The 26,483-nt window shown below is 44.2% G+C and overlaps 4 protein-coding genes across 10 annotated transcripts; 2 read left to right on the forward strand and 2 right to left on the reverse strand.

Moving 5' to 3' along the window:
* Nucleotides 1–276: 276 nt before the first annotated feature.
* On the reverse strand, nucleotides 277–3,774 carry plvapb (plasmalemma vesicle associated protein b). The gene is made up of 9 exons (XM_088393492.1): nucleotides 3,315–3,774; nucleotides 3,003–3,179; nucleotides 2,823–2,916; nucleotides 2,327–2,528; nucleotides 2,035–2,254; nucleotides 1,439–1,588; nucleotides 1,251–1,367; nucleotides 811–918; nucleotides 277–686 (listed from the first exon to the last, which is right to left on the reverse strand). Exons 1-9 carry the CDS (start codon nucleotides 3,702–3,704, stop codon nucleotides 678–680), a joined length of 1,467 nt encoding a protein of 488 aa, XP_088249618.1. The 5' UTR covers nucleotides 3,705–3,774; the 3' UTR covers nucleotides 277–677.
* Nucleotides 3,775–4,250: 476 nt separating this feature from the next.
* babam1 (BRISC and BRCA1 A complex member 1) lies at nucleotides 4,251–26,469 on the reverse strand. 6 transcript variants are annotated; one of them, XM_088393497.1, is made up of 15 exons: nucleotides 26,323–26,469; nucleotides 22,510–22,589; nucleotides 22,114–22,426; nucleotides 18,728–18,847; nucleotides 13,970–14,026; nucleotides 7,551–7,606; nucleotides 7,338–7,412; nucleotides 6,488–6,918; nucleotides 6,287–6,345; nucleotides 6,081–6,201; nucleotides 5,824–5,902; nucleotides 5,730–5,754; nucleotides 5,525–5,654; nucleotides 5,286–5,372; nucleotides 4,251–5,211 (listed from the first exon to the last, which is right to left on the reverse strand). In XM_088393497.1, exons 8-15 carry the CDS (start codon nucleotides 6,905–6,907, stop codon nucleotides 5,011–5,013), a joined length of 1,122 nt encoding a protein of 373 aa, XP_088249623.1. In that variant the 5' UTR covers nucleotides 6,908–6,918; nucleotides 7,338–7,412; nucleotides 7,551–7,606; nucleotides 13,970–14,026; nucleotides 18,728–18,847; nucleotides 22,114–22,426; nucleotides 22,510–22,589; nucleotides 26,323–26,469; the 3' UTR covers nucleotides 4,251–5,010. The 6 variants fall into 6 exon arrangements, with proteins under 6 accessions (XP_088249623.1, XP_088249622.1, XP_088249624.1 ...); XM_088393496.1 differs by lacking the exons at nucleotides 7,338–7,412; nucleotides 7,551–7,606; XM_088393498.1 differs by lacking the exons at nucleotides 7,338–7,412; nucleotides 7,551–7,606 and having other exon boundaries at nucleotides 6,488–6,921.
* On the forward strand, nucleotides 7,777–12,307 carry ushbp1 (Usher syndrome 1C binding protein 1). Of its 2 annotated transcripts, XM_088393491.1 has the most exons (14): nucleotides 7,777–7,934; nucleotides 8,724–8,926; nucleotides 9,039–9,175; nucleotides 9,355–9,518; nucleotides 9,594–9,746; nucleotides 9,863–10,092; nucleotides 10,169–10,309; nucleotides 10,386–10,465; nucleotides 10,524–10,653; nucleotides 10,716–10,932; nucleotides 11,011–11,169; nucleotides 11,533–11,630; nucleotides 11,716–11,829; nucleotides 11,900–12,302. In XM_088393491.1, the coding sequence occupies exons 1-14, from the start codon at nucleotides 7,929–7,931 to the stop codon at nucleotides 12,057–12,059; spliced, it is 1,992 nt and encodes a 663-aa protein (XP_088249617.1). In that variant the 5' UTR covers nucleotides 7,777–7,928; the 3' UTR covers nucleotides 12,060–12,302. The 2 variants fall into 2 exon arrangements, with proteins under 2 accessions (XP_088249617.1, XP_088249615.1); XM_088393489.1 differs by having other exon boundaries at nucleotides 9,355–9,746; nucleotides 11,900–12,307.
* On the forward strand, nucleotides 19,789–25,740 carry nr2f6b (nuclear receptor subfamily 2, group F, member 6b). The gene is made up of 5 exons (XM_088393494.1): nucleotides 19,789–21,371; nucleotides 21,857–21,951; nucleotides 23,293–23,630; nucleotides 23,694–23,940; nucleotides 24,038–25,740. The coding sequence occupies exons 1-5, from the start codon at nucleotides 21,103–21,105 to the stop codon at nucleotides 24,310–24,312; spliced, it is 1,224 nt and encodes a 407-aa protein (XP_088249620.1). The 5' UTR covers nucleotides 19,789–21,102; the 3' UTR covers nucleotides 24,313–25,740.
* Nucleotides 26,470–26,483: the final 14 nt, after the last annotated feature.

Here is a 26,483-nt window from a genome sequence, read left to right on the forward strand (position 1 = left end):
ATTCATACTGGATAACAATAGGCGTATACAAGCATGTTTTTTTTAAAACTACTAAGTGTTATACCACTAGACTATGCTGAGTGTTTACCAGCTCAGTGGCCTGAGAGGAGAGTGCCCGCCCTGAGATTGGGAGGTCGTGGGTTCAACCCGCGGCCGGGTCATACCAGTGACTATAACAATGGTACTCATTTCTTCCCTGCTTGGCACTCAGTGTAAGGGGTTGAAATGGGGCTCCCTTGCTCCTCACGATCATTGGGACAAGGAACAAAACACCAGACAAGTTCTAACATAAATGTTTATTAAAAATAATAATATTAAAAGTAAACGACAACTGTGAATGCTTCCTTGCATAGAAAACATTTCTTAGCATAAAGTATACGTTAAGTAAATCGGCTTTAAGTACACAAACAATTCTATCATCAAGAAAACAATTCTGAGGGCAGAACAGAAAGCAAGGTTTAGAAACAAAGTGAGTACCACACACAAGTAATATTTACACCAGTGTCATTTTTTTTTTTACATGACCCTGACTGAAGCCTGAAGAGATACACACATCTATTACAACAAATCATGAGCGTATGTGACATCAGTATATTTACAGAAAGTTCTTAGTCTCGTTCGTCATGTCATGATATCATTTTCATACACCGTCATCCATACATTGGTAATGCGTCAGTTCATCTCACCTGAAGGAGAAAAAAGAAAATGGGACTAAATAACTATTAGACTGCAAAGACAGAAGATTTGATGTGGTCAAAATTGACATCATAACACTGAAAGTCTTGCAATCTAGAAACATATAAAAATTACCGTTGGAGTTTTGCTGAGGCTTGGTGCTGCAAAAGCAGGCCAGTTGGCTGACGTTTGTCTGTTCTGCTGGTGGAACGGCGGCCCGCCTGCAGGTTTAGGAAGACCCACCTGCAGAACACGAATGCAGTTTACTGTGATTGCACACAGACACACACACACACACACACACACACACACACACACACACACACACACACACACACACACACACACACACACACACACACACACACACACACACACACGAGTTGCCAAGTTCAACTCGAGCGCATTCAAGAGTTGTTATCTCGGCCGCCCATCCATCCTTCCTGCTGCTGCTGCTTCTGATTCCTCTCGAATGCTGAGTCCACACGCCTCCACCTCACCTCTGCACCATGCTCCATTTATTCAGAGAACACTGACATCCCCATATGTGTGTGTGCCAGTTGAGAGTATTGTACCTTGCAATTGGGCAATGCCCTGAGGGTTTGCAGCTCATTTTCTTTCAGGGCCAAAGTGTCCGCTAGCAATTGTTTCTGCTCTCTTAGCCGGTTCTGCTCAGTCAGCAGTTTGGCCATCTGAATAGCACAGGTTTGTTTAAGAGGGACAACACGAACAAAGGGTTGGATGGCGGCGTGCTTAAAAGAACCTTGTCGTCATGAGTGGTCTGCTTGAGTTGCAGCTGCCTGCTGGTCTCCATGATGGTCTCGTTGCGCGTACGTTCGCAACTCGTCAGGTCAGCGCGCAAGTGGGAGTTTTGCACCTCCAGTCGGCTTGACGTGGCTTGAATCTCAGCCACCTTCAACAGGAAGACAGAAAAAATTACATTGCATGGACTCAGTGGTTGGGAATCCCTGGAAAATCCTGATTTTATTTTCTACTTATCTCAATAAGAAAAAAAAACACAATGAGATCAAAAGAAATGAGCTATGCGCTGCAAGCGGAATACTTTCAGAAAACCCCAAAACAATGACACAACAGATTTAGGCCAATTAGATTTACTGCGTTATTTGGAGAGGATATGTATCTTTTGTTCTCCATAACTTGCCATTGTATGAGTAGCGCTGGAAATCACCTCCATTGACCTTAAGTTCACCTCAGTGGGCAGCTGTGTCCTTAACTCTGTGAATTTGTATTTTTCCAGAGGAAATGCATCCTCTCTGGAGGTTGCACATTTTTCTCAGTAGTATGTCTGAATCAACTTTAAAATTATTATTATTTTTTTTTTAATTCCTGTGCATGTACCTTGTTGCCCACATTGTCCAAATACCGCTGAAACTTGTTCTCCACATCTCTGGACAGGTTGGTGCAGCTGTTTCTTATCTTCTCCACTTGCTCCTGCTGGCTTTCACAGGTGAGGTGAAAGGTCAGCTGGTGGGGGAACAGGTTGTTGATTTTGTTCAGAAAATCCCTGGTCACCGATTGGATCCCATCTAGGGAATGAGCGAAGTCCTCTTTACATTTCCTGGCGAAAGACAATGTTTGGAATTGAGTTGATTATTGATTCAGTTTTCAACAAACAGGCACACGGGTGTACCTGGTGTAGATGGTGAGCTGCTCCTTGAACATGGTGTTTTCTTTGCGAAGAGAGATGACATCCTGGTGGTGGACGTCTCTGTCCTTAAGGGCGTTGTCCCGTTCCTGACTCAGGTAGTGGACCATGTGGGTGAAGTTGGCTTCGATGAGATCAATCATTGCTTTCTGCTGCGCGTTGAGGCTCTGTAAAGTTCTCAGCTCATCTGGAAAGGTGGCACGGCTGTTTTAGAATATTGGCTCATGACGAGCTGGTTGCGAACGTTTGTCCAAGTTTCAGATTAAAAAAACATGACATGCTTACCTTTTAGTTTTACAATAAAATGTTTTATGTATTTGATTAACTCGAGTAAAAATATGAAAATGGGTCAGAAACGAATTTATTCTTGAAAAATCATTCACTCATACAAGTATAATTATGCTGTAATTTTTTGTTAAAAAAAATCCACCAAGGTTAATTTCTAAAAACTTTACAAGTAAGGATGGATGGGAATACATACTGCTTGTAGTGACGGCAACCGGTTGTTGTATGGGGGGAGTCTGGCAGCGCATCATCAGGCTTCGCGTTATCGCTAACTGCTTTTCACAGTTGGTCTGCGTAAAGGTTTTGTTGTAATTAAAATAAAAACAACAACAGTATTGATGGGAGATAAACTCACTGCTCCAATATATCCACTTACGAATTTATTCACGACGTAAAACTTTGTGGCGTTTGCATCGGCCGCAAGCTGCTCCAGCTGTTTGGCAAGTGCATCTTTCTCAGCTGTACGTGCCCCGAGTTGAGCTGCCAGCTCGCCTTTCTCCTTCCTCAGCTGTATGTTGTTCTCACTCAGCCTGTTGAAGCCCTGCTCCAGCTCCTGCACACAAGCACAGGATCTCAGAAAGTATTGATGACAAAGATGAACCTGCATCCTTCTTAGTGGAAGCAGTGTCCTACTCAAAATGATCCTAATTTCATGTTTCAAATGTGAAAGAGTAATCAAATCCCTCACCTTGACTCTCATCTCCTCGGCTGACTTCTCCGGCTGCCCGTAGATGAGGAACAGCACCAGGCTGATGATGATGAGGGACTGGATGAGTGAGGAGAAGAAGAACACAATCCTCATGTAGTAGCCACAGCTCTTGCTTTTGGGTTTGTGCAACGGCTCCTTGGCCTCCAGGCCAAATTTGGCCCGGGAATAGCTGCTACTGTACATGTTTGGAGGTGAAATGGTGCCGACTGCTTTGGAAGATGAAAAGAGGAATTGCTCGGAGGTCCAAAAAGTTCTCCCCCTTGAAACGCAGAAGTGGCAAAGTTGTCTGTCTTGTGAGCTTGCGACACAGCGCAACACGCACGTATGGACGTACGTAAACAAAGATCCCGACCAGAGTAGTGGGGCCATGTTTATAAATGCTGCTGGGGCCACATTTCCAGTCCATCCTGGCCCTGCCCTCACCTCACATACCTCCCCCTCCTCATCCCCCAACCAACCATCCTCCCCTCCCCTCCCATTGACCTCTGCCACTGTTAGAGCCTGTGGCTGCCTCACCAACTCATACTTAGTCATTATTACAAAAATAGATTGAAATTCTACAGTTTGTCATGTCAAATAATATTAAAGATTTGTATCATTAGCAAGTTCTTGCAATTTATAATACCGTAAATTCCATAATAAATGAACGAATAAATAAATAATAAATAAAGCACAGGTACTAAGGTCAAATTGAGGCAAATAATCTTCACAATGGTTTTAGCACTAAACCACGTTCTATATTTATACTTGGGATCCCTCTGTCAGAATCCAGTCACTGAGCATCTTTTAAAAATCTGCATTTATGATTTTTTTTGCAGTTGTAATAGCACTGAGTTTCAAGGACGGATAGTCGAAAAGCCGTTAGAAAAACCCGGTTGGTCTTTTGACACCCTCCCTCACAAACATCAAAAATCATTAAAGACTCTCAGTGATGTAATTGAATTTCTGTTAATGATGTTACATTGCTTTGCTCCTCCCCAAATTCCCCAGACGAACAAAATAAGAACACAGCATATCCTGTCCCAAGCAAGTACGGAAAGGAGTCGTGGCAGCGGAGGAGTAAAGGAATGAAAACAATGGGGAGCTGTCATTCTTCAGGGATGAGCGGATAACCACTTCTCCCAGCAGTAGTGGCTGGGCCCTCCCGCACCGCACACACGCTCTTATCAGCAGCCGTGACGTGAGGACCCGCCGACACTGGAAAAAGGGGAAAGGTCTTTCTGGGCCCTGAGCTTTCCTGCTCCCCATTGTCTCGCTAACAACATGCCGTCAACGGGGAAAACCTCAATTATGAAGGCTTGAGTGACAGAAAGTGAAGAACTATCACAAGTGGAGACTGATGCTGGATCAAAAACAGGAAACTTTGTGCTGGAGGGATAAGAAAGAAACAACTGCTTTAGATAAGTAACAGGAGACGTCTTTAGAACCTAAGTCATATTCACGCCAGAAGTGGATAAGCGAAATCATTCATTAAGATAATGATTCAGTCCATTGTTCTACCAGCCAGCATGAGGCGGAAAACCAAGAAAAATGTGGATATTGCGGCCCTCCGGACTGGAGTCGGGCATTTCTACTTGAATTTCCAGGAGAAACGCTGCCACCTTCTGACGACTTGACAACTATATACAGGGCGAGAATTTAATTCAAGAGCAGAGTATACTGTATTTGATTTCCTCTAGACGGTGGCCTCAATATCCTGCGCCTCATCTCCCTCCAGGAGGCTGTAGGACGCGTGGCTCTGGAAAGGCCTCTGCAGAGGGTGAGCGAGAAGTTTGGCCATGCAATTGTGCAGCTCGATGGCGGGGCCGCTCAAGGGAACCTCGAAGCGATAGCACATGTCCTTTGAGTCCAGGTTGCAGAAAGATGTATAGTTGTCCTGGAGATAGAAAACACAACACTTGTTGCTTGGGTGATATAAAGTGTCAAATTAGAGAAAGTTTCTCCACTCACCCGCCAGCTTGTATCCTCGCCGTGCTCTTCGGCACCATTGTGGAGGTAGACCACGTCGAAGAAAAAATAGGGAGATTGTAGCATTTTCTAAAGGTCACAACAAGAAATAAACGTGTTGTGGCCTCACTCAGACTGCCAGCTCTTAAAAGTCAAATTGTTGCAGTCATTACAAATGAGATACTGCCCCCCTGTGGATGCTCAACGTAAATGCAAATGGCAAGCATCTCGGTGTTACTTACACTGACCGCCTCAGAGGGGTTGAGCTGAAGCTGTCCGGCATGGCGGCTGTAAATAAGTACGGTCCGCACCACGTATGGAGGCGGCACCGTCTGAACATTCTCCATTGATGGCAGCTCGATCTTCTGACGACTGTTCAACCGACAAGCCTATCTTAGTAAAATCATCATCATGCAGATTTATTTGAGGTGTTATGAAAGTGCTTACATGACACTGAGAAGATCTTCCAGGTCTGAGGAGGAGGAGTTAAGGCTACAACTAAAAAATGACTTATTTGAATGGTACCTGAATGGAAGGATACTGAAAGGCTCGCACACGTTGGTGTCCAGGTCATACAGACAGCTGCATAGTTCTCGAGGGTCTGAAGTGAAGCCTGAGAGCTGAGATCAAGTGGAACATTTTGTAAAACAGACATCCCCAACTACAGGGATCATTTTAACTTTTTTTTTGCATCACAAAAAGCAGCTATTTGTATAGGAGTGTGTAGACTTTTTGTAGTCACTTTATATGGAGCTTGCATTGGAGGTTACATGAATCCTGTAAGTGTCCCTGACTCACCCACAGAGCATCATCATTAACCACCACCAGAGCAAACTCGTGCCGCTTATCAATCTTGTGCTTTGTCCTGACAAACATCTCGATCATCTTCTGGGAGATGTTCAGGGCGTTTGTTTTAGATCTGGAGGGAAAGATGAACAAAAACAAAAAATACTATCATATTCATTGGGGTGAGGAACATTTAGATTAGAACAACAGGAGCATACCCATTAAAAGACTCCAGCTTGGGTAAACACATCTCTTCAGAGAGGTCCAGGCAGATGATCTGTAGGGAAGAAAACAACACATAATTATTTGAAATATTGAACAATCTTTCCAACAAGAAAATCTATATCAATATTACTCATCCCCAATCCATTTCCAATTTAACATTTCTCAGAATATGTCAACCCTTAATGTCAACCTACCACTTTCTCTGGACAGTTGACACGAGGAACTCGGATTTGGTATTCTGCTGGTGGGGGGACAGCGGTTGTCATTGTGGGCTGTTGTGGCGTGGCCTTGGGCCGATCCTTGCATGCAGCTGCCAAAGCATGTTGGACGGCGGTGGCGGTCGTTGCGGCGGCAACAGGGGTGACGGTCTGAGCCACAGCCGTGGAGATGATCGTAGTGGTGGAAGTCGGAGGACTGTCGCTGGTCGAGGCCTCACCCTCCCCTTCGACACGGCTCCCCACGGCAGGTTGCGATAAAGCGGGATTCCCTCCGCCTCCGAGGCTACCTGTGCTGCTCCGACGGTCTTCCGCACCTTCGGGGTTGGAGCGGGTTCGTGGTCTCAGCTCCACCAGACGCTGCTCACCATCTGCAGGGCCAGGCTCGGGCGTCTCCATGGATACACCGGCTGCTGAGTTCAGTACAAGACCTTAGTGGGATGGCAGATGATAGTTGAACCATCTGCCTATTTGCTACAGTGCTTGTCCTCATCAATAATCAGCATGTTGTTGAATCATATCACTAATGCTATTTCGTGGACTGCTGTAGTGTGAAATACGTGGTAGCAAAAAAAAATACACATCCAATTCATTTCACGATATTTTTGGGACGACAGCGCATTAGCAAAAATGAGCAGTTAGCATTAGCTAGGCTCAATGGGAATTTTAAAGAGCAACCTACTCCGTGCGAAAAGACGTAGGATTCAAGTAAGGAGTAGACCTACCAAATGAATGGCTTTGTTAGTTCTCAGACCCAAACACCTTAAAACTCATTGAAAGTAGACTAACGTATAGCCAAGCAGCTAGCGTTTGTTTTGAACTTACGTACAGGAAATGACAACAAAAGCGGCTGCTGGGCATTGTGGGTAATGTAGTTTAGTACAAATAAGACGCGCCGCCTCCTCAACAAAACAAAACAAAACAAAACAAAACAAAACAAAACAAAACAAAACAAAACAAAACAAAACAAAACCCAAAAGTAAATGTATACGTATATGCATTACCACATGAATGTCTAATGGTCTATTTACAAATGAATTTCTTATCTGACGCGTGCACGCACGCACAAACGCTCGCCCGCCCGCCCGCGCACGTTTCCTAAAACATGAACAACATAATTCAGAACTATAATAAACTCATACTTAATATGCACACATCCTGCGTTCACACCAATTTTCATAGCCTGCTATTTTAAAAGCATGAAATGTAAGACTGGACAAAACAGGAAGGGCCACAAAGTGACGAGGAATGGGTGGGGATGACTTTCCACTTACTTCATTCATCATACTAAATACTGGCTGGCAGATATGCAGAGTGGAGCTGAAGTTCTAATGAACATTTAACTGCATAAAATCATATTCGGTGTGTTTTGCGGTGGGAAGAGGACATCTACCGCTGATATTTGCCCCAACTGTCAAGTATGGAGGTAGGCTCTGTATTCGTTTTTAAAATGTGACGTGGTGTTATTTTGTTCAATGACGTAATATGTTTTAGCAGCTATGGAAACGTTGTAATAGTGTTCATTCACTGAGAAAACATCATTCACTGTAGAAGAATGAAGAAAGTATGAAAGGCGGCCGCAGTAAACCTAATAAATCCTATATTCATGTTAGGCTATTACAGTATTGCAGCAGAAAAATTGCACTTGATATTTCATTTTCACACTCTTATAATGTACACAAACATGAATACACTGCATGAAAACATGTTAGGTCTTGGAATTCCATCTAGTGGATATTTGGGATAGTCACGCAGAACAGGAATGTATCCCTATTGTTCTCTGTCTGGATGTATTTGTTTGGAGGAATTCAAATATGTTACCAGAAGTTTCTGCAAAATCAAATATTCCTTTTACCCAACACATTCATTAGTAAGACATTTGAGCCTAACCGTTGCTAGAATACTGTACTTGTACTAGATGGACAACAAGATTGTCGGTGATTTTCGTGCAAAGTTGTTTGATGCAAAATTATTTGTACAGGCAGGAAGTTTCATTCAGGATGTTTTAGTTTCCCCCCTTTTCCGCAGCTCAAAACAATAGGTGCCAAAAACCCATCTATTTTGCGAGCACATCAGATTTCATCTCAAAAAGTCACTAAAAGCCTTTTAAATGAGTCATTCCTTACTAATAAAGTTAGCTGTCTGTACCTTGTAACTTTGAATTTCCAACATTAAAATGGGACATATTAAAAAAGTCAAGCACATGCTTTTGCAGCAGTTTCGCTTGGTCCGGTGTAACAGCTTGGATACGGCGTCTGGCAGCGGCAAGGAGCCGAGGATGCCTTTGGACCACAGGGGCCTTTACCCTGAGCTGGAGCCTTCACCGGCAGAACTGGCTCAATGTGAAGCTGAAGTGGGCACGCTGCTCAGCATCATCGCTGAAGTCAACAAAAAGATGGGCTCGCTCAAGGCACCCGGGTACTGTCATTGCCACAATTACTAATCAAAAAGCCAAACTGTGGCTGGGCTGGGTTCTGGTTCTTGGACCTGGATTGGACACCCCTGATACTAGTGCTCTTGTGTTCTGCAGTGAACCGGATGATCTGAGGCCACCAAGACCATCCAGTCCTCTGTTTCCTGACCTGCTTTCACACAGACTAGTGAGAACCATTCCAGAGAATATCACCACGTCTGAAGTCAAATGTAGACCTTCACTGCCTTATCGAGGTTTCACTTATTTAAATACATTTAAAAACAAAAGTAAATAAGAATAAATGTATTCATTCTTGTCCTGTATGGACAACAAAAGTAACGTTATTTTTTGGAATAAATTATGGCAATAATGTGGAATATCAATTTTGCATTAAAAAAATGCACTAATCACAATTTCACACTAATTCCTCTAGGGGGCAGTAGTGTCATGTGGACAGAACTTAAAGGTGCTCTGACTGCTGTGGAGGACTCAATCAACTACAGACGGTCCTGGGCGGCCCCCATCACATCCTCTGAGCTAGAAAAACCCAAAGAGCATCTAAGAGCAGCTCAGGATAGCTGGGCCAAGGCCACAAAGGTGCTGACACAGCAACAAATGCTAATAATCATGTGCACTCATCTATCGGCAATTTGGGTCTTCTGGCCCCTGCAGATTTTGGAAGAGATGGAAAAGGAATTTGGGATTGCTTGCCCATCGGATATGGGTAGGGAAACATTCCAGGAGGTAGTCATGGAAAAGCAGGCTCCAATGGTGGAACTGCAGAGAGCACACAGCATCAACCAGGTGGAGGAGGAGAAGAGCAAGGTTGTTGTTTTTGTCATTTGTTTTCCCAGGAGTCGCAAAATCCTATTTTCTGTCATATTTTTACGTGCTGACTCATTTTGTTGTGGACACATGAAAGTTCTTCTGTTTTCTACTAGGTTGGTCAGCAGAGGGCCTGGAGGTCAGCCGTTTGCTCTCCTCCCTACAAATCTTCAGGCAGCGCAGACCGGATGTCCTCCTCCTTTCCAGGTTCTCCTTTACTCCTCAGGAGAACTGCAGGAGGCTCGTTATCTTCAGGAGGTGACAGCTCCCCACGGAGCTTTGTCACCTCAGGAAGTCCTTGTTCAAGCCCTAACGGCCTGGAGACTGAGATAGAACACTTGAATAGGTTGCTTTTACTCTGCTTCTTTCTTCTTTCCACCACGGCTGGCATCTAGATACCAAATGTTTTTGCTGTTCTCCAGGTACATTGAGAAGCTGAAGACCAAGAATGAGCGTCTGACTGTTGCTTTGGAGCGAAGGAGGTCAGAGTGTGAGCAGATCGGTATTACATTAAAGAGGCTGGAGGCCGAGTGCTCGACCGCGCACTTGGCTCTCCGATACTGGTACGCAAATAAAACACGCTTAGTCAGCATTGTAGCATCGTATCAGAATTTTGCTGTGGTTTGTTGCTTTTATCAGCGAGGAGTGCGAAGAGGCTTACGGCCAACTTTTGTCGCTTTACGACGCTCAGAGGCAGCAATGCTTGACCAACGGAGCAGGTGATTGATTAACACTTTGTGCACGTCTTGTGTGAAGAAAACTAACTGTCCTCAGCAGGGGTCAATAACGACCAGCAGACTAGCAGCAGTCCGTCGCTTCAGAAGAGGAAAATGTCAAGTGACAGTGAGGAGCTGTCCACCGCCTTCACTGATGTCACCAAGGAGATGGAAAGACACAAAATGCAGAGGTGATGTTTAAAAGCAATCCAAACCAATATTAGCAATTGTTATTTGCAATTTGTAACTCCAGAACTCCCGAAGCGATCGATCGAGAGGTTGCGCTCCGTCAGCTGATTGAGCGGCTAAAAAGAGAGCGGGCGGCCATTTGCCTCCCGAAGCCACGGCCGCACCCAGAAAAAATCAGCCCAGAGTCTGCCATGAGAGTGGGACATTTATCCAAAGATAACAAGCCAGTGGAAGGCAAGAGAGATAAAACATCTCTGTTCCATGAGATGATCACAGCCAGGGTAAGAGGCAATGACCTCATCAGATACATTTTAGTGCTCAGCAAAATGGTTCTAGCCTAAATTCGCTTATTGGTTCAGGAGGAGATGTCAGATCTCCGTGCTCTGATCCGTCTGAAGGAGAAAGAGCTGAGGTGTCTGGAGTGGAGCGTGGTGGCCCAAAAAGCACAAGAAGCATCTGGAGCACGTGTTCCCCAAGGTCTCCGAGAAAAGCCGGAGGACTGCAAGACTGAACAACAGGTAGGTGAAGTGTACCAACGACAGCACACCCAGAGTCAAGGTGAAGCGTACAAGAGGGAGCAGGACGTTGGTCTTTTGTGACAGAACCCGAATCAAATCTGGGTGTCCCACCCGGGAAATCATACATCTAGCTACCAAAGCAGACAATCCAATCCCTCCAGGCCGAGAAGGTTATTTTGGTCAAACAAGGTCTTTAGATTAGAGCTGCTCTTCACACCTCTGCCATTGTCAAAAAAGGACAAGGACATGGCAGAGTAGATCGTGACGGACAAAAGTTTTGGGACACAGATTTAGATAATTACAAGTCATAACCTCAATTGTATTGTGGATGATCCAAAAGTAAATTTCTATTTCCCTTTTCAGAGACTCTGCGAGAATGCAGATAAAGGGTGTAGTGATGCTGATGTGTCTGGGCTCAGGTCCAGGCCCATATTGAAGGAACTGCAGGTGCTACTTCAGAGGTGAGCAAACACTTTGGATTGGGCGATAGCTGCCAATCAAGACTGGAAATGAAGCTCTGCACTTCATCTTCTCTTTGGCTTTTAGGGAACAAGCCCTGAAGAAGAGATTGGCCTTTGTTCATGACTCATTGAATGCATCGCTTCCCGAAAGCGCCTCCAACAGCGATGAGCACGTGGCACGGATTGCGCAAGCTCACAGGTACCCTATGTTTGTCTCCATTCCTGACCTTCACAAGTGATGCGTTAAAACAAAATCGTCATCATTCCAGTAAGGCCTTGAGCTCGTACAGACACATTCGCAGAAGATACAGGGAGCAAGTTTGGAAGCTGGAGCAGAAACTAGCAGCCATGATGGAAAGTCAGCACAACCAAACGTCCAAGGTGGCGGGAGAAGATTCAGAATGGAGGAGGGAAGAAACTGTTCTGTGATTCCAGTATGCGTCTGTCATTCGATGTTGTTTCCTTCAAGATTGTTTGTGTCTTATTAAAAACATTTTAAACAAACTCCCGCATTGACCAGTCTAAATGTTGTGCGTGCATAACAGGAAGCACAATTCTGTAAACATCAGCACTAAGGGGGTAAGAAAAGATGCTAAATATAGCGACAGAGTTGCCACACTGAGCACTTTCTTGCTCTCCCCTAAGTAATGATGGCAACAGAAGCCTCTGTGTTTTCAACAAAAGTGATAAGAATCCGTTTTAAATTGAAAAATTCATTAAATTATGAAAATATTTAAATATATTAAATATAATTTTAAATTGTGCAAAATTTGAATAATAAATAAATAAAAATAGCATTCCTTTCGGCTCTCTATTATTACTCCTTTCTGTCCTTGCTTCCCACATTCAATCTCGCAAGTCATCTCTCAATCATTCCCCCCTGTGCCTCGCCCCACCCAAAAAGGTCAACCGCAGCTGTGGACCACGGTCATGAGGTTAAGGCAAAGGTTGAATGTCACGCCCACGGGGTCACAGCGATGCCTGGCTGTTGTGTTGCGCCTTGAATTGAGGCTTGACAGTGGCAGACGAGCTGGCGAGTCCCTGGCGCCCTGACTCTTGGCCAGCCCGCCGTTTCCCGGGCAAAGGTCGCCGTAAAGGCCTCGTCTTTCCCGCTCCCCCCACACGTCCAGGTCACAGTCACTATTGTTATAATAGCTGCCATTAGAGCAGATGATCTCTTCCCGTTTTCCAAGCAGCATGTCCAACGTTTGAGTTCATCAAAGGTTTTTTTTTTTTAGATGACGCCACGGTCGTAACCGCCGCTTGACTCTTCTAGTATCAAAGACGGAGCATTGTGTGGAAACAATGGGTTGACCTTTTATCATGAGCGGATAGACGGTAAATTCATCCATACTGGCGTCACAGTAGCTCATTCTCTTCACTTTTGGAGAAATCAGCTACGGTCAGACCAGCGGAGCAGTTGAACTGGTTTGGAAGGAGCTAAAGCAAGACAAAATGGAGCTTGGCTTCATCTTGTCGTTATGTGTATCTTTGCCAAATCATGAAAATAAATGTCAATCTATTTTTTTTTCTTAAAAACAACAAGACTATTACCTCAAACTTTGTGTTTGTAGAGCTTACAATGCTGGAACCTTGTGTGTAATTTATTCAGAGCTGACTGAATGTTTGTAAATGTTGGTCCAAAACGGTGGTGTACTGTGTGTAAATTTAGTTGTGGCAGCCATTTCTTCACATGCACTAGTCCCATAGGTCACTGTGACTTTTGCTGACGGCGTTATCTGGACACTTGAGTACTCTGTACACTTAGCTCTTCCTCTCTGGCTCTCACTCGTGTTTACTTTGTTCCAACAACTTTCACCAGATGAGGGAGCAGGCCTTCGTTGTTTTGTCACGTTAGATTAGACTATTTTATGATTTTAACAGATCTGAAAATGTTAATATTAATTTATTTTTTAATTATATATATATGTTTTGTTATATATACATTTTATTATTACTAATGACAATAATAATAATAATAGTTATTATTATTATTACGCTCTAAATGCATTCTTAAATATATTGTGTTGCGAAATCACTACATGCGGCATTAACCTTCCCTCAAACTGTACAGCAGCAATTTATTCCGGTAGCAGACAGGCTGGAAGGTTGCAGATTTTCAGTGCCTGGGATTTATACCCAACGACAGAAGCTGTCACTCAGCGTTACATGGTTTGCCGTCTCACTCTCCAACGCACGCAAGGGTGCAGTGACTCAGAGGTTTTAGGTCAATTCATTTACTCGGCGTCCTTTCCTCATTTTAATATGCTGTAATCCGTGCAAAGGGATCACAGGTGGTGGCCTCACCCTTTCTCCTTCCTCTAAAGCCATGAGCTCACCTGTCACAGCTCCGTAGTCACTTCTTCTCTCTCCACTGATCTCCACTGAGCTGATACCTGCAAGCCAATGGAGAGGTCAGTGAGGTGATGGAGAGCAGGGCAAAGCATTTCAACTCAATCAAATATGCTTTTGCATTCGTTCGGCCACACGCACGGGCTGCTGACAATATTTGTCCCGAGTAAATAATCCTCATCTCATCCCAAGCGATTTGAAAGAATATTATGTTCAACCCAACCGTACTGATGATTTTGTCAATAGCTTCTGTTGATATCAGGGCCAGAGTTTTTATTTTAACAGTAAAATAATACATTGTCATTTTTAATTGTAATATTCCTAACTGTTTTGAGTGGTAGCATAGTGTATGTTATTATTTACAATAAATAAATTAAATTATTAATTCAGATATACATTTTAAAAACAGTGACAAAAACGAATTCATAGATATTAATGACATTAAAGCTCAATAGCAAATATTACACAAATACTCAATGCTTTTTTTGTGAACTGTTTTATATGAGTAAGAGGGAACTCATTTAAAACAAACATAAGATCAACAGACGACATGAGCTAATGAGGTTACTCGGCAGCTTGTGGTCGGCTGTTAGATGACTGCACTAAGGTGTTTACGGAAGAAAGACAGCAAGGGGCGGGGCTTCCCACTAATCCTGTTTGGGTATTTGAGTCATCTTCACTGAGCAGATTAAGTTCATAGTATAGCCCTAAGAGCCTTTATTTGACCTCTATAGCCAGCGTCTAGGACACCCTGACAGAGCAGCTTGGACAAAGATTTACAAACGCGTCAAGTCAAAATGTTGTGGCTGCTCTGAGTGTTAAGATAATGCCCTGATGCCAAAAAAATGACTTCTTCCATGTACTCACAAAAACAAGTCGAGCACTTTAAATGAACCATCAACGATTCTTTTGAAGATAAATCAATCACTGTTGTTTGTGTGCTTTTCTTCTGAGTCGAGATACGCTTCAGACTTGACGATCAGATATGACATTTTTCGCTACTGTTTCCTATTTTTTTAAAATCCCCATCTGATGGAGTACTATTCTGCAACGTCTGCCATCTAGTGGTGAACTATGTCATTACAACTTAAAACAAATCTTTATAATGATCCCAAAATAATCAAAGGGGCCACTCGCTCCTTCGGGCTACCGCTTGGCTCATCTTGGGGCGGTGCATCCCCACCAAAGACACAATTTGCTGACAAAACAAATCCAGCCAATCGTGCAAATCCACGCACAATGACTTGATACCTTGTTCACAGCCATTGCAAGACAGCTCATTTGAATGACAAGGACACACACCAAATGGTAACTTTCCCACCATCTCTTGCCAGCACGCTATTGATCGGATGCCGTGTGTTGCTCCGCGCTCACACGAGCAGATGTTTTCCTTTAGCAGGTTCTTTTGCCCTGTTTATTCTCAATTGCTCTGTCATTCGCTCCAGGTCAAAGGCCCCTGTTGGGGGGGGCAGAGAGAGAGAGAGCGAGAGACAGAGAGAGAGGTTGCTCTTTGGGCCAAAGTTCTTTGGGCTAATGAGGAAGGAACAGGGAGTCATGTGCTTTTCCTCGCACACTTAAAATGTTATAGGTCAAACTCTTTCAACAGATAAATAGTCATACTTGTATCCATAAATACACTAAATGACAACCGCTCAAATGATTATACTATGTTACTTTTTAATAAATTCAAAGGTGACTTTATAAGAGTGTATCGACAATTAGATGTTGATCACATGCTATTCAGCCTCAGCTCCACCCCAAAACAAAAGAACACGCGCTTCCTGGCTCACTGCTTCATTGCCACATGTTGACCTCTGCTCTCCTAACCTTGCTCACCCGAGGGTTTGAACATACAGTGCCGTGAAAAAGTTTGTGAACCCTTAGGATTTTACAATATATTTGCATTTTTTTAAAGAAATAACGGAGACAAGTTCACAATAGTGTTACAGAATGGTGACACATTGCCATTATGGCTGAATACAAATTAATAGGACTATATTTTAACTATAAACACACAAGAATAACAAAATAATGAAAACGCAGTTGTGAATAAGTTTGTGAACCCTTGCCAACAGTCAGAGTTAATAGCTTGTTGCACCTCCTTTAGCAGCAATGACTTCTTGCAATCTTTTCTTGTAAGTACTGACGAGTCTCTCACATCGAGCTGGGGAGATTTTGGGCCACTCCTCCCTGCAGAACTGCTTCAGTTGTCCAAGGTTTGATGGTTTTCTTTGGTGCACTGCTTTTTTCAGGTCCGACCACAACATTTCTATCGGATTTAAGTCTGGACTTTGACTGGGCCACTCCAGAACATTGAATTTTTTCTTTTTGAGCCATTCCGATGTTGATTTACTTGCATGCTTTGGATCATTGTCCTGTTGCAGCATCCAGTTTCTTCCTAACTTGAGCTTCTTTACAGACGGTTTAACGTTTTCTTCCAGAATATTTTGGTAAACCTCGGAATTCATGATTCCTTCTATGATGGTAAGTTGCCCTGGTCCTGCTGCTGCAAAGCAGCCCCATACGAGTACTCGTCCTCCTCCATGTTTTACAGTAGGGATGAGGTGCTTTTGTTGATAAGCTGTGTTTGGTCGTCTCCAAACAAATCTGTTTTGATTTTGGCCAAAAAGTTCTATTTTAGATTCATCAGTCCATAAAATGTTGTTCCAAAATTCTTGAGGCTTTCCTATGTGCTCTTGAGCAAATTTTAACCGAGCTGCAATATTCTTTTTTGATAGTAATGGCTTCTTCCTTGCTACCCTTCCATGAAGGTTATTCTGAGCCAGTCTTTTTCTGATGGTGCTGTCATGAACTTCAATTCCTTTGCTTGAGAGAGATTTCTGAAGGTCTCTAGAGGTAAGTCTGGGGTTATCAGTGACTTCTCTCACCATCTCTCTTTCTGCTCTGCCTGTTATCTTCCTTGGACGACCAGATCTTCGAAGTGAAGTAGTTACTCCATGTTCTTGGTACTTGTAAATCACTTGTCTTACAGTTGAAACATGTAGCTGCAGATCTTTGGCTATGGTTTTGTAACCTTTTCCAGATTTGTGAGCTGCAATTATTGCTCCTCTGTGGTCTGGAGACAGCTCTTTAGATCTTCCCATTGCTAGATTTGTAATGTTTGTGTCCACGCAGGTATAGCTCTACTAAATGACAAGTACATTCAGGTGCGTATACAACAAGTGTGGCTTTAAGGTCTGTCAAGTCACATGAAATTACCCGAAGTCATCTAGTATTGAAAGACATGTCACACAGTCAGTTTTAACTTCTATAGGTGGAAAGGTTCACAAACTTATTCACACCTGTGTTTTGATTTTTTTGCTATTTTCTTATGCTTCCTGTTAAAACAGGGTTTTGCAGATTTGTGTCAATGCTAACTAGCCTTGTGTCAATATCCTGTAACACTTTTGTAAACTTGTCACCGTCATTTCTTTAAAAAAAGTGCAAATATATTGTAAAATCCTAAGGGTTCACAAACTTTTTCACGGCACTGTACACACGCATGCAAAGCTAGCATGTGCAAATGTTTTTAGACTCATCAAAGGCACTTTTGTGTTCTGTTGCCGAGATAATTCAAGTGACCGCAATTGAGCATGTCCGACTACCCGCAGGCCTTGGACTGGTTAAACCTGTGCAGTATATATCGATAATATACAACCAGTGTGTGTTTGTGTTGTGCACAACTCAGGTAAGCGTTGCCTGCTGCCATTTTGTGGACTCCTGACTGTGTTAAGAATGCGCCGCCGCCGCAGAAGTGGACTTCATGCTGAGAGCAGCTGCATTCTTGACCCCGCGGTTCAAAGAGCACACACCAAATGCCATTCTTGCCTCCACTGCATTATCCATTATCCAACAAACAGTAAAGTTAATACTAACTTTGTGTGTGTAATCTTACATGACACACATGGACAACACCAACATGACTCCAATGGTCCAACAATCAAGCAAAATGTCATCATTTTGCCTCCCTAATGATCAAAGTCAACAGAGGCCAGATTCTGGGACGTCGTTGAAAGATTATCCTCGGTGATTATCCTGTGGTGTGTAATGTGTTAAGAGTGATTACTCCTCCCTAATCTGCCCAGAAAACAGTTGGGGGCAAGCAAATACAAATGTTAAACAGTTCAACTTTTCCACTGGCAAATGTGCAATCAACACCGTGTCCATTTGCCGAGCACAAATAGAGAAGCAACTGGTTGTGTTTTGTTTTGTCTCATGAGTTCTGCTTGCATTACTGCCAGTTTGTGATGTGATGTTATCTTGTTACTTTATTGTATTTGTGCTTGTTAAAGCGAAAACTTTTGTGTATCTCAGGGGGTCCACAAAACACACACAAAAATCTACACACCAGAATTTTTTTTTTAGAGAAAATGCTGATAAAAATTCTTTAAAAATTAAATGTCTAAAATGTTGAAAGAAATACCCAAAAATCATTTATCTGGCCTGTCCCCTGAGTGGCCCCAGGCATATTTCAGGGGGGGTCAGTCAGTGTTCATCCATTACACTTCACATTATAAGAGTGCTAAGACGATTTTTAAAATCTGTAGGAGGAGCCAAACAGCCATTTAAGTGAATAAATATGATTCCATGGTTGAATCTTTTTGCATTGTCTGTGTACAGTCCAGAGAGCCGCTTAAAAGACAGCACTAATTCAGTTTGCAGCTTAGCTCGGCCCCTGATACACCAAACAAAAGGGCTAGCCATGCACAATGAGTCTGGCTGTGACAGATGTAGGTTAAAGTTACCTTATGTGCTCTGTCCAAGTGCACCGTGTTGTGACAGCTTTACTTGGGATGGGAGTTGCTCCTCTCAGACAAAGACGATGGCGAGGAAGGGAAAACCTTTTCTCCATTCCGGTGACATTCCTGCACAAGCATGTGATGAGAAAACCTTTTTGAAGCAGTCATAAATATTTCAGCATTTTTTTTTTTAGGGGAGGGGTCAGTCGGTTAGCCTGGTAGCGTTGTTGGGGCAGGGTGGGACCCATCAAATTTAACAATGTTGCCAACCTTGACCATGACTTGGATGAGATGTGAAGAAATTGAAGCACATTGGTAATATTTATTGATATTGAGACAGTAAGTTGAAAATGACTCAGGCTAACGTTATCAGGCTAACGATTTGCAACTTTATTGCCCTCATTTGACTCTTGACATGAAAGATGCCCCAAAAAAATTCTGAACTACCACAAAGATGACAAATATTTTTATGAAATGACTACTTTCCTTTCTTAAGTCACCTAATATGCTTTGATTTGTATTATTTCTGACCTATTCCTTAGTTCTTCCTATTTGTTTCTTAAAGCAAAATGATTTATGCGATAACACACGAGAAACTCGGGACCAGCGGGTGTGCGTGTGGTGGTGGTGGTGGTGTGTCTTCCAGCCCCCTCGTCGTACGAGTGAGTGTGAGGAGCAGGTGTGAAAAGGGGCCGCGGCCTTATCATATAACCTTTTCACAAGTCGCACTACAACAACAACAGGCCCTCCCTGATATTATTGGGTCAACAATGTCGCAGGAAGTTCGGAGGATTAGAGTGGAGTGGGGAACATGAGTAAGGGTAGCATACGCTCCATGTGACATTCGGGCCCCCCCCCCCTCCTCTTTGTCTTGTGGCAGTGTTGGGGTTAACTCCTCCTGCTCTCTCCATGGCCCGAGGTCAGGGGGGAAACAGGCAGCCAGTCAGGCATTCTTTCTCTATGACTATGTGTGTGCGGCGGCGGCGGCAGCGGCGCTGTGTGTGTGCGCTGTGGCCCACTCTGTGCTCTTTGACTCTGTTGGCCTTATAAGGCATCTGGCGTCATGGCAACGGCAGGGCTTGAATAGCAGTGTCAAATCCCTGAGCACACAGACACACGCTAACTCTCCCTAAAGGGGGAGACCGAGCCGGGAGAGGCGGAGAGAGGCTGACGTGAAGCTGAGAGGCAGCCGGACCGGCCGGGTCCGCTTCACCAAAAGACTCCGTTCCGTCCGTGATCGGCTTTTTCCTGCTTCTTGGGCTAATTTATTCCTATTGGAGGAGGAGGACGACAGAGTGCAACAGTACACCCTGACTCCCTGGCAGGGAATGTGAAGAGGTTCTGGCCTCTGCTTGTAACTGCTGGATGGACAGTGACTTAACAAGGCAGAGAAGAAAAAAACGGTCTCACGGGAGGTCGACTTTGTTTTTGCCTTTTTTTTTTTTTTTGTATTTGTCTTGTGACATTTGAGCCTTTGCAGCAGAGTTGGAGGCGCACAAAGAAAACAGAAGTCAACTTCAGAGAAGAGGACTAATGAATTTAGTTGCCGCAGAAACCACAGAGGCATTTTTCCAGGAGAAAGAGGGAGTGTGTTGTCTTCCTCAGACCTCTCTGGTTTGAATAGAACGCCTGAAGCCAGTGTCAGCATTTTTATGGATATATTTTTTTGCATCACTTTAAGGTCACAACGTTTCTGAGTGGATGAACATTTCTGCTCCCCCTTCATCGGTGTCACCTCTGCCTCGACAAGTCAAGAGTTGAGTCTGGACTCGAGCTGGCCCAAGATCAGCAGATAACACCCCAGCACTGCACGGGAACTGGTTGGACGAGTTTAGAAGTTGGAGCAGAGGGCAGGGTAGTTTAACCCTGCCTCAAGGAGAGCACTGTTTTATTTTCCTCCCACTTGTCCTTTTGCAAGAAAGCAGTCACGCATAGAGCGGCAGAGTGACTGTAGCTGAGTTTGTTCTTCTTCTCAGAGGGGGGAAAGAAAGTCTGTGAATGAAAGTGGAGACCAGAATAGGAGACAAAGTGTAATTTATTGTTTCCTGGGTTTGAGAAGGCTGCACCCTTTTTTTTTCTTCTCCTGCCTGAACTCTGAACCGCTCAGTGTGTGTGTGTAAAGTTTTCTCAGGATCCATTGATTGGAGGTCAGGGCAGCATAAACAAGAGCAAAAGGCAAGAACAGAGGGAGCAGCCAGATTAAGGACCAGAGTGCACCAGGGAAGATCGCCGGGTCAATCCAAACAGACGACAAGGAGGGAAAGGTCATCGCAGAGACAACTTTTCATCCTTTTGCTACCTTGGAGATCAAACTGGAGCCAGCCCATTGCCCCTTTTGTGACTTAAAACCGGAGCGGGTCAGCGTATGATCCAAGGCGACTATGGCCATGGTAAGCGGGGGATGGGGCAACCCCAACGGGGACGCCATGGGACTGGAGGAGAAGGTATACCTGCGGCGGGAGGAGGAGGAGGCTTCGCCCCTCGCCGGAAGCAGCGATGTGGACGTCGCCGATGAGGACAAGGCCTGCGTGCTGGACTGCGTGGTGTGCGGCGACAAGTCCAGCGGGAAACACTACGGCGTGTTCACGTGCGAGGGCTGCAAGAGCTTCTTCAAAAGGAGCATCCGACGTAACCTCAACTACTCCTGCAGGTAATTAGCCGGAAGCCTATTTGTCTGAGTGGAGCGTATCTATATTTGGAAAGTTCTTGGAAATGGAAAGAAAAAATTGAAGGTCAGACATATGCTTCTGAAGGTCAACAAAGTGTTGCAAACTCTTTGCTCTTGGGGGGTGGGGGGTTCTCCGTCATACTATATTCCTTTTCTGGTAATAATACGCTAACCCTGAAAGGAATGTGTCTTTTTAATCGGCATGTCATATCCAGGGCTGAAAGGAATGTTGCCGGGGCTCGTCTGCCGCACAAGGCGACACAAGGGCGTGTTGGCTTGATGATTTACAAAGGTCACAGCCTTGAAGAGCTATTCAGACACGCCAGCTCACACTTTTCTCTCATCAGAGAGGCCGTGAGAGGAGGCAGCAGGGGGGGGGCGGGAAGGGAAAACATGTGAATACAAAGTGCTTATTGGAAAAACACTGTGTGTTGGAAGATTTTCATCACCTTACATTTGGGTTGCAGATCAAACCGAGAATGCCAAATCGACCAGCACCATCGCAACCAGTGCCAGTACTGTCGACTCAAGAAATGTTTCCATGTTGGCATGCGCAAAGAAGGTGAGCTCAATACGCAATACAGGTTAGCGGGTCATTCTGCACGTCACACTAAATGGCTAATTCCAATGCTTTATTAGTTAGGCTGAAACCAAACTAAATCATGATTAATAGAAGACTATAAAACTGGGCTTCAAAATAGTCATGAAATGTGGTATTTCTTACGTAAGCAAAATGATGTGCCGACGGAAGAGGAAAATGTGACTAACTTCAATCTTAGGACCTTCAAAGCCCCAGAAATGCCTCTGTGCTCTGCCCCATATTTGTGCCTCAGTAAAATCCCACTTGGAGGCCTGCAGACAACAAACAACAACATCAAAACTAATTTATCGAATGGGGATACATGAACGGGGGACTCTCCCTGATGCGCGACAATTTCTGCCTGGAGTGGATTGGCCGCACGGAAGGTCTCCCGAACTTCCAGATGGCCACCACGCCGCTGGCTACAGATCCAGTAGATAGGTTTCTTTTTCTTTACCTGCTAACAATGAGAGCAAGCAGTGACATTTGCCAGTGACCCGAGCGGAGTATTTATACTGTCAACTGAAGGCATGTTTTTACCGCGGTGTTGAACTCTGGCAGCTGCTGATGATCTGTGATAAGCGGGTCACCAGCCCATTTGAATAACACGGAAAAAGCGGCTGATCGGGAAAAAAAAAAAATTTGAACAGGCACACGGGGAAAAAAAAAAAATCACCCAAAGAAACTTAAATATTCATATGTGACTACTTTCATTTTTTGAACTTTACCAATTGTCATGTTAAAGTCTATTGACGTGTGACTGGAGTTTCCAGTTCTGATCTATGGTCTCTTAAGCTCACATGTAACAGAGGTTATATTAGGCCTGCTTGGTAATGACTGAGTGAGGCGGTGACGCACGCCGTAGCTGTTTCCACACTACCTGGAATTGTGGAGCTCAACTTTGGCTCAGTAAAAGTAGCATTAACTTTTGAGGTGATTATATCCCACTGCAGGATGAATTTAAAAGTGCTATACGGAAAGATTATTTCAAGCATAGCCAGCAAGTCTTGGGCGCTGCTAGATGTGTTCTTTTAGCGGTTCTATTATGGCCATGGCATATATACAGTATGACTGGAAGGTCATTCAGGGGAGTGGAAACTCCTGCCAAGGCTGAACTCTCAAGTGCTGTGGACAAAAAAAATAAAAAATAAATCATGGACTGTTTGTCCATCTGGAGGATTATCAAAAGTGGATTTTGGAAAGTGGACTGTTCAATATATATTCATGATTACATTTTTCACATCTTTATCAGAATGTACATGATATTTCTTAATAGGAAAAGTACAGCCACCATGTTTAGCAAATTTGCCCGTGTCCCCGCAGCTGTCCAGAGGGGTCGCATCCCACCTTCCCACTCAGGTATCAGTCCCAACTCCCAACGGGCCGGCGGAGCGGGAGGCGTGTTGCCCAATCACCTCGGGGCGGACTACTTCAACGGGCAGCCGGTGTCGGAGCTCATCTCCCAGCTGCTTCGGGCCGAGCCGTACCCTCACAGCCGCTACGGGACCCCGTACGGCCAGGCGCAGATGGGAGCTTCTGCGAGCGGAGCCTCCGTCATGGGCATTGACAGCATCTGCGAGCTAGCTGCCCGCCTCCTCTTCAGCACCATCGAGTGGGCCAGAAACATCCCGTACTTCCCAGAGCTGCCAGTTTCGGAGCAGGTCAGTGTGCTGGTGAACGCGTTGACATTGCGCTGGCTCAAACACCTGACCTGATTCCTCCAGGTGGCGCTGCTGAGGCTGAGCTGGAGCGAACTTTTCATTCTCAACGCAGCCCAGTCTGCTTTGCCACTCCACATGGCCCCCCTGCTGGCAGCGGCCGGCTTCCACTCGTCCCCAATGTCTGCCGAGAGGGTGGTGTCCTTCATGGACCAGGTCAGGATCTTCCAGGACCAAGTGGACAAGCTCAACAGACTGCAAGTGGACACAGCTGAATACAGCTGCCTGAAAGCCATCGCTCTCTTTTCACCTGGTAAGTCATGTCACTGCATCTGAAGTGTTTTCACAGAGAAACAATCCCCAAAAAAGTCTTTATACCCAATAATGCAAGGTCCTTCCTCCTCTGTCAGATGCATGCGGTCTGAATGATCCAGCCCACGTAGAGTCCCTGCAGGAGAAGGCCCAGGTGGCGTTGACCGAGTACGAGAGGTTGCAGTACCCCAACCATCCCCAGCGCTTCGGCCGCTTGCTCCTGCGCTTGCCGGCTCTTCGTGCCGTGCCAGCCAACCTCATCTCGCAGCTCTTCTTCATGCGCCTGGTGGGCAAGACCCCCATCGAGACGCTGATCCGAGACATGCAGTTGTCGGGGAGCTCCATCAGCTGGCCCTACGCCCCGGGACCGTAGCCAACCTGCCGACACGCTGACAGTCGACGGGAGGATGCAGAGAACTTGAAAAGGCTGGAGAAGGCCAGGTCGTTTTATTTGCAGCACTTGCGTGTTTAGGCTCTGGCCTTCATCTGCGCTCTCTTAGTCTCATTCTGGACTACAAAAATTAAAATGGAGATTTAGGCCATGAGCACATACTACCTCCCATATCATCCTTAATGTGACTGACTTTGATCCATGTGTGTGTGAGTTTGTGTGAGTGTGTGTGTGTGTTGTCTGCTTTAAGCCCATATGAAGCCACAGCAACAGCACATCTTCATGTGGGTCTTTCTTCATGTTGTGCCGAATTCACCTGAGTTGTTACCAAATGTATTGTATCACCCAAGTCATGTTGTTGCAGTGCGTCCATCTATGGTGAGCCGCTCGATCATTTATTCGATATCCATCCAAATGTCCATCATCTAGTATGACAATTCTAACAAGGCAAAATTGTGCATTAGTTGTCAATTGTGTGCAACTAGTACAACTAAAGACATCACATTATAATAGTTAACATCTACTGTTGTACTATAGTGTCATTCAGCTGTCAACTAGTGCACAAATTTGTCTCACTCTTAGCATGTACATTTTTTAATATTCTGCCAAAGTTGCCCTACTGGAGAAGAATTTCGAATAAATGCTCAAACAGCTTTCTAAAGTGTGTCACAATATTTGCTACATGAATATGCTCAGTTACTCTCTGAGGAAGTTGTGATTTGCTGCCCCCAAGTGGTCAAATCGCATAATATATATTTTGCAGAGAGTGGCTTTAATATGTAGCAAATGACACACAGATGTCTTAGGTTTTACAAAATTTATCTTACGTCTAAGTCTGACATTATTACCTCATGTTATTTTCTAAGATCAAAGATTGTTTAGTGAACCATTAATGAGCAAATAGTAAATTCAAAGGGATCAATGTCCATTTTCAGTTGTTTTCTCACAAAGGCAGGCTTGTATTTCTGGACACAATGTTGTTTGAGATGTATTTTAAGAAGGTGCCCATAAAAGGTACAACCCTTTTGTTTCTTTTGTTTAAGGGTATAGGTAGTTGGTTTAGATTTTGGTTAACATACTGTATGTAAATCCAATGTCGGAAAGCAAACATGGCCTTACAGAAAATGATTACACAAGGCACTTATGGTAAATGCTCACATTTGTTAATGCCACAAACAACGACTCAAAACCTGATGATTTTGTTTGTGTTGCCTATCAAATTGTAAAAAAAAGACAACTTCCTCAAAAGCTCAAAAACGTTCTACGCACACACATTATAGTAACTGCCTTCATGACTTGGATTTCAATGAGGTTGCCGAATGTTACTAAATGCAGATCAAATTAAATGTTTGACAGGCTATGTTTGCAGTACTAGAAATAAATGTATGCACATGCCAACCATTTAGGAAATTGTTTGATTTTTTAATCAAAGTAATGCTAACTTTCAAAAAGCAGATGACTTTACTCCATACTTGCCACGAGAGGGCAGTGGCGATCCAGACCAGGTCTCAGCAACCTTATTGAAACTGAGAGTTACTTGGTACTGAAGTAACAAATTTGTAGTTTTTTAGCCGAGGTAGTGTTTACTTGCGCCGCAAACTTTTTGATTGATTAAAAGATGTCAACAACATAAGAACTGCCCATACAACCATACATACCACGTAACAAAATGAATCCTCTCACAATATTTATGAGCACGTCTTGTAAATAAGCATTGCAGTCATGTTAAGCAGTAAGCTAATGCTAGCGAGAATCTAACAAATGCGTTTAACACATTATTGTGTTCCCCAAGAATAAAAGAGCACTTTCGAGGCAATTCATCTGATAAAACTTCTCAAAATACATCCATAAGTTAAACCATAGAGCGCACAAAGCTAATATCAGTGGAAAGACTGATACTAATGATGCTAATGCTATGAAAACGAGGGTATCGTAGACACGCAATAATATAAAAGTTAAATACTGTTTATTTTTGTGCCATCGCAAGCTTACCCTCTTATTGTGTCCGTCGTTTCCATCGATTGAAGGAACTGAAGCCTCAATTAAACGAAGCACCGGAGCATTTCGATGTTTCCACTTGGGCATCCTTGAGTTGTTTGGTCTCTCCTACTAATAAAGATGGCGGATTTAAGAAACCGTTTGGCCGCACCCAT

The sequence above is a fragment of the Syngnathus floridae genome, chromosome 13 (genome assembly GCF_059516105.1).
Source record: "Syngnathus floridae isolate MCC-2025c chromosome 13, RoL_Sflo_1.0, whole genome shotgun sequence".
NCBI classification, from domain to species: domain Eukaryota; kingdom Metazoa; phylum Chordata; class Actinopteri; order Syngnathiformes; family Syngnathidae; genus Syngnathus; species Syngnathus floridae.

Excerpts from the sequence above, each read along its gene's own strand:
- plvapb (XM_088393492.1), bottom strand. The coding sequence starts at position 3,704 with ATGGCCCCACTACTCTGGTCGGGATCTTTGTTTACGTACGTCCATACG. Across the intron at positions 2,917-3,002 it reads TTTACGTCGTGAATAAATTC|ACCAACTGTGAAAAGCAGTT; the intron begins GTAAGTGGATAT and ends ACCTTTACGCAG. Across the intron at positions 1,589-2,034 it reads TGGACAATGTGGGCAACAAG|GTGGCTGAGATTCAAGCCAC; the intron begins GTACATGCACAG and ends TTCCTGTTGAAG.
- babam1 (XM_088393496.1), bottom strand. The coding sequence starts at position 6,907 with ATGGAGACGCCCGAGCCTGGCCCTGCAGATGGTGAGCAGCGTCTGGTG. Across the intron at positions 6,202-6,286 it reads AAGCTGGAGTCTTTTAATGG|ATCTAAAACAAACGCCCTGA; the intron begins GTATGCTCCTGT and ends CTTTCCCTCCAG. Across the intron at positions 5,212-5,285 it reads GCGAGGATACAAGCTGGCGG|GACAACTATACATCTTTCTG; the intron begins GTGAGTGGAGAA and ends TTCTATCTCCAG.
- ushbp1 (XM_088393489.1), top strand. Across the intron at positions 9,176-9,354 it reads ACCTTCACTGCCTTATCGAG|GGGGCAGTAGTGTCATGTGG; the intron begins GTTTCACTTATT and ends TAATTCCTCTAG. Across the intron at positions 11,830-11,899 it reads CGGATTGCGCAAGCTCACAG|TAAGGCCTTGAGCTCGTACA; the intron begins GTACCCTATGTT and ends TCATCATTCCAG.
- nr2f6b (XM_088393494.1), top strand. The coding sequence starts at position 21,103 with ATGGCCATGGTAAGCGGGGGATGGGGCAACCCCAACGGGGACGCCATG. Across the intron at positions 21,372-21,856 it reads AACCTCAACTACTCCTGCAG|ATCAAACCGAGAATGCCAAA; the intron begins GTAATTAGCCGG and ends TTTGGGTTGCAG. Across the intron at positions 21,952-23,292 it reads TGTTGGCATGCGCAAAGAAG|CTGTCCAGAGGGGTCGCATC; the intron begins GTGAGCTCAATA and ends GTGTCCCCGCAG.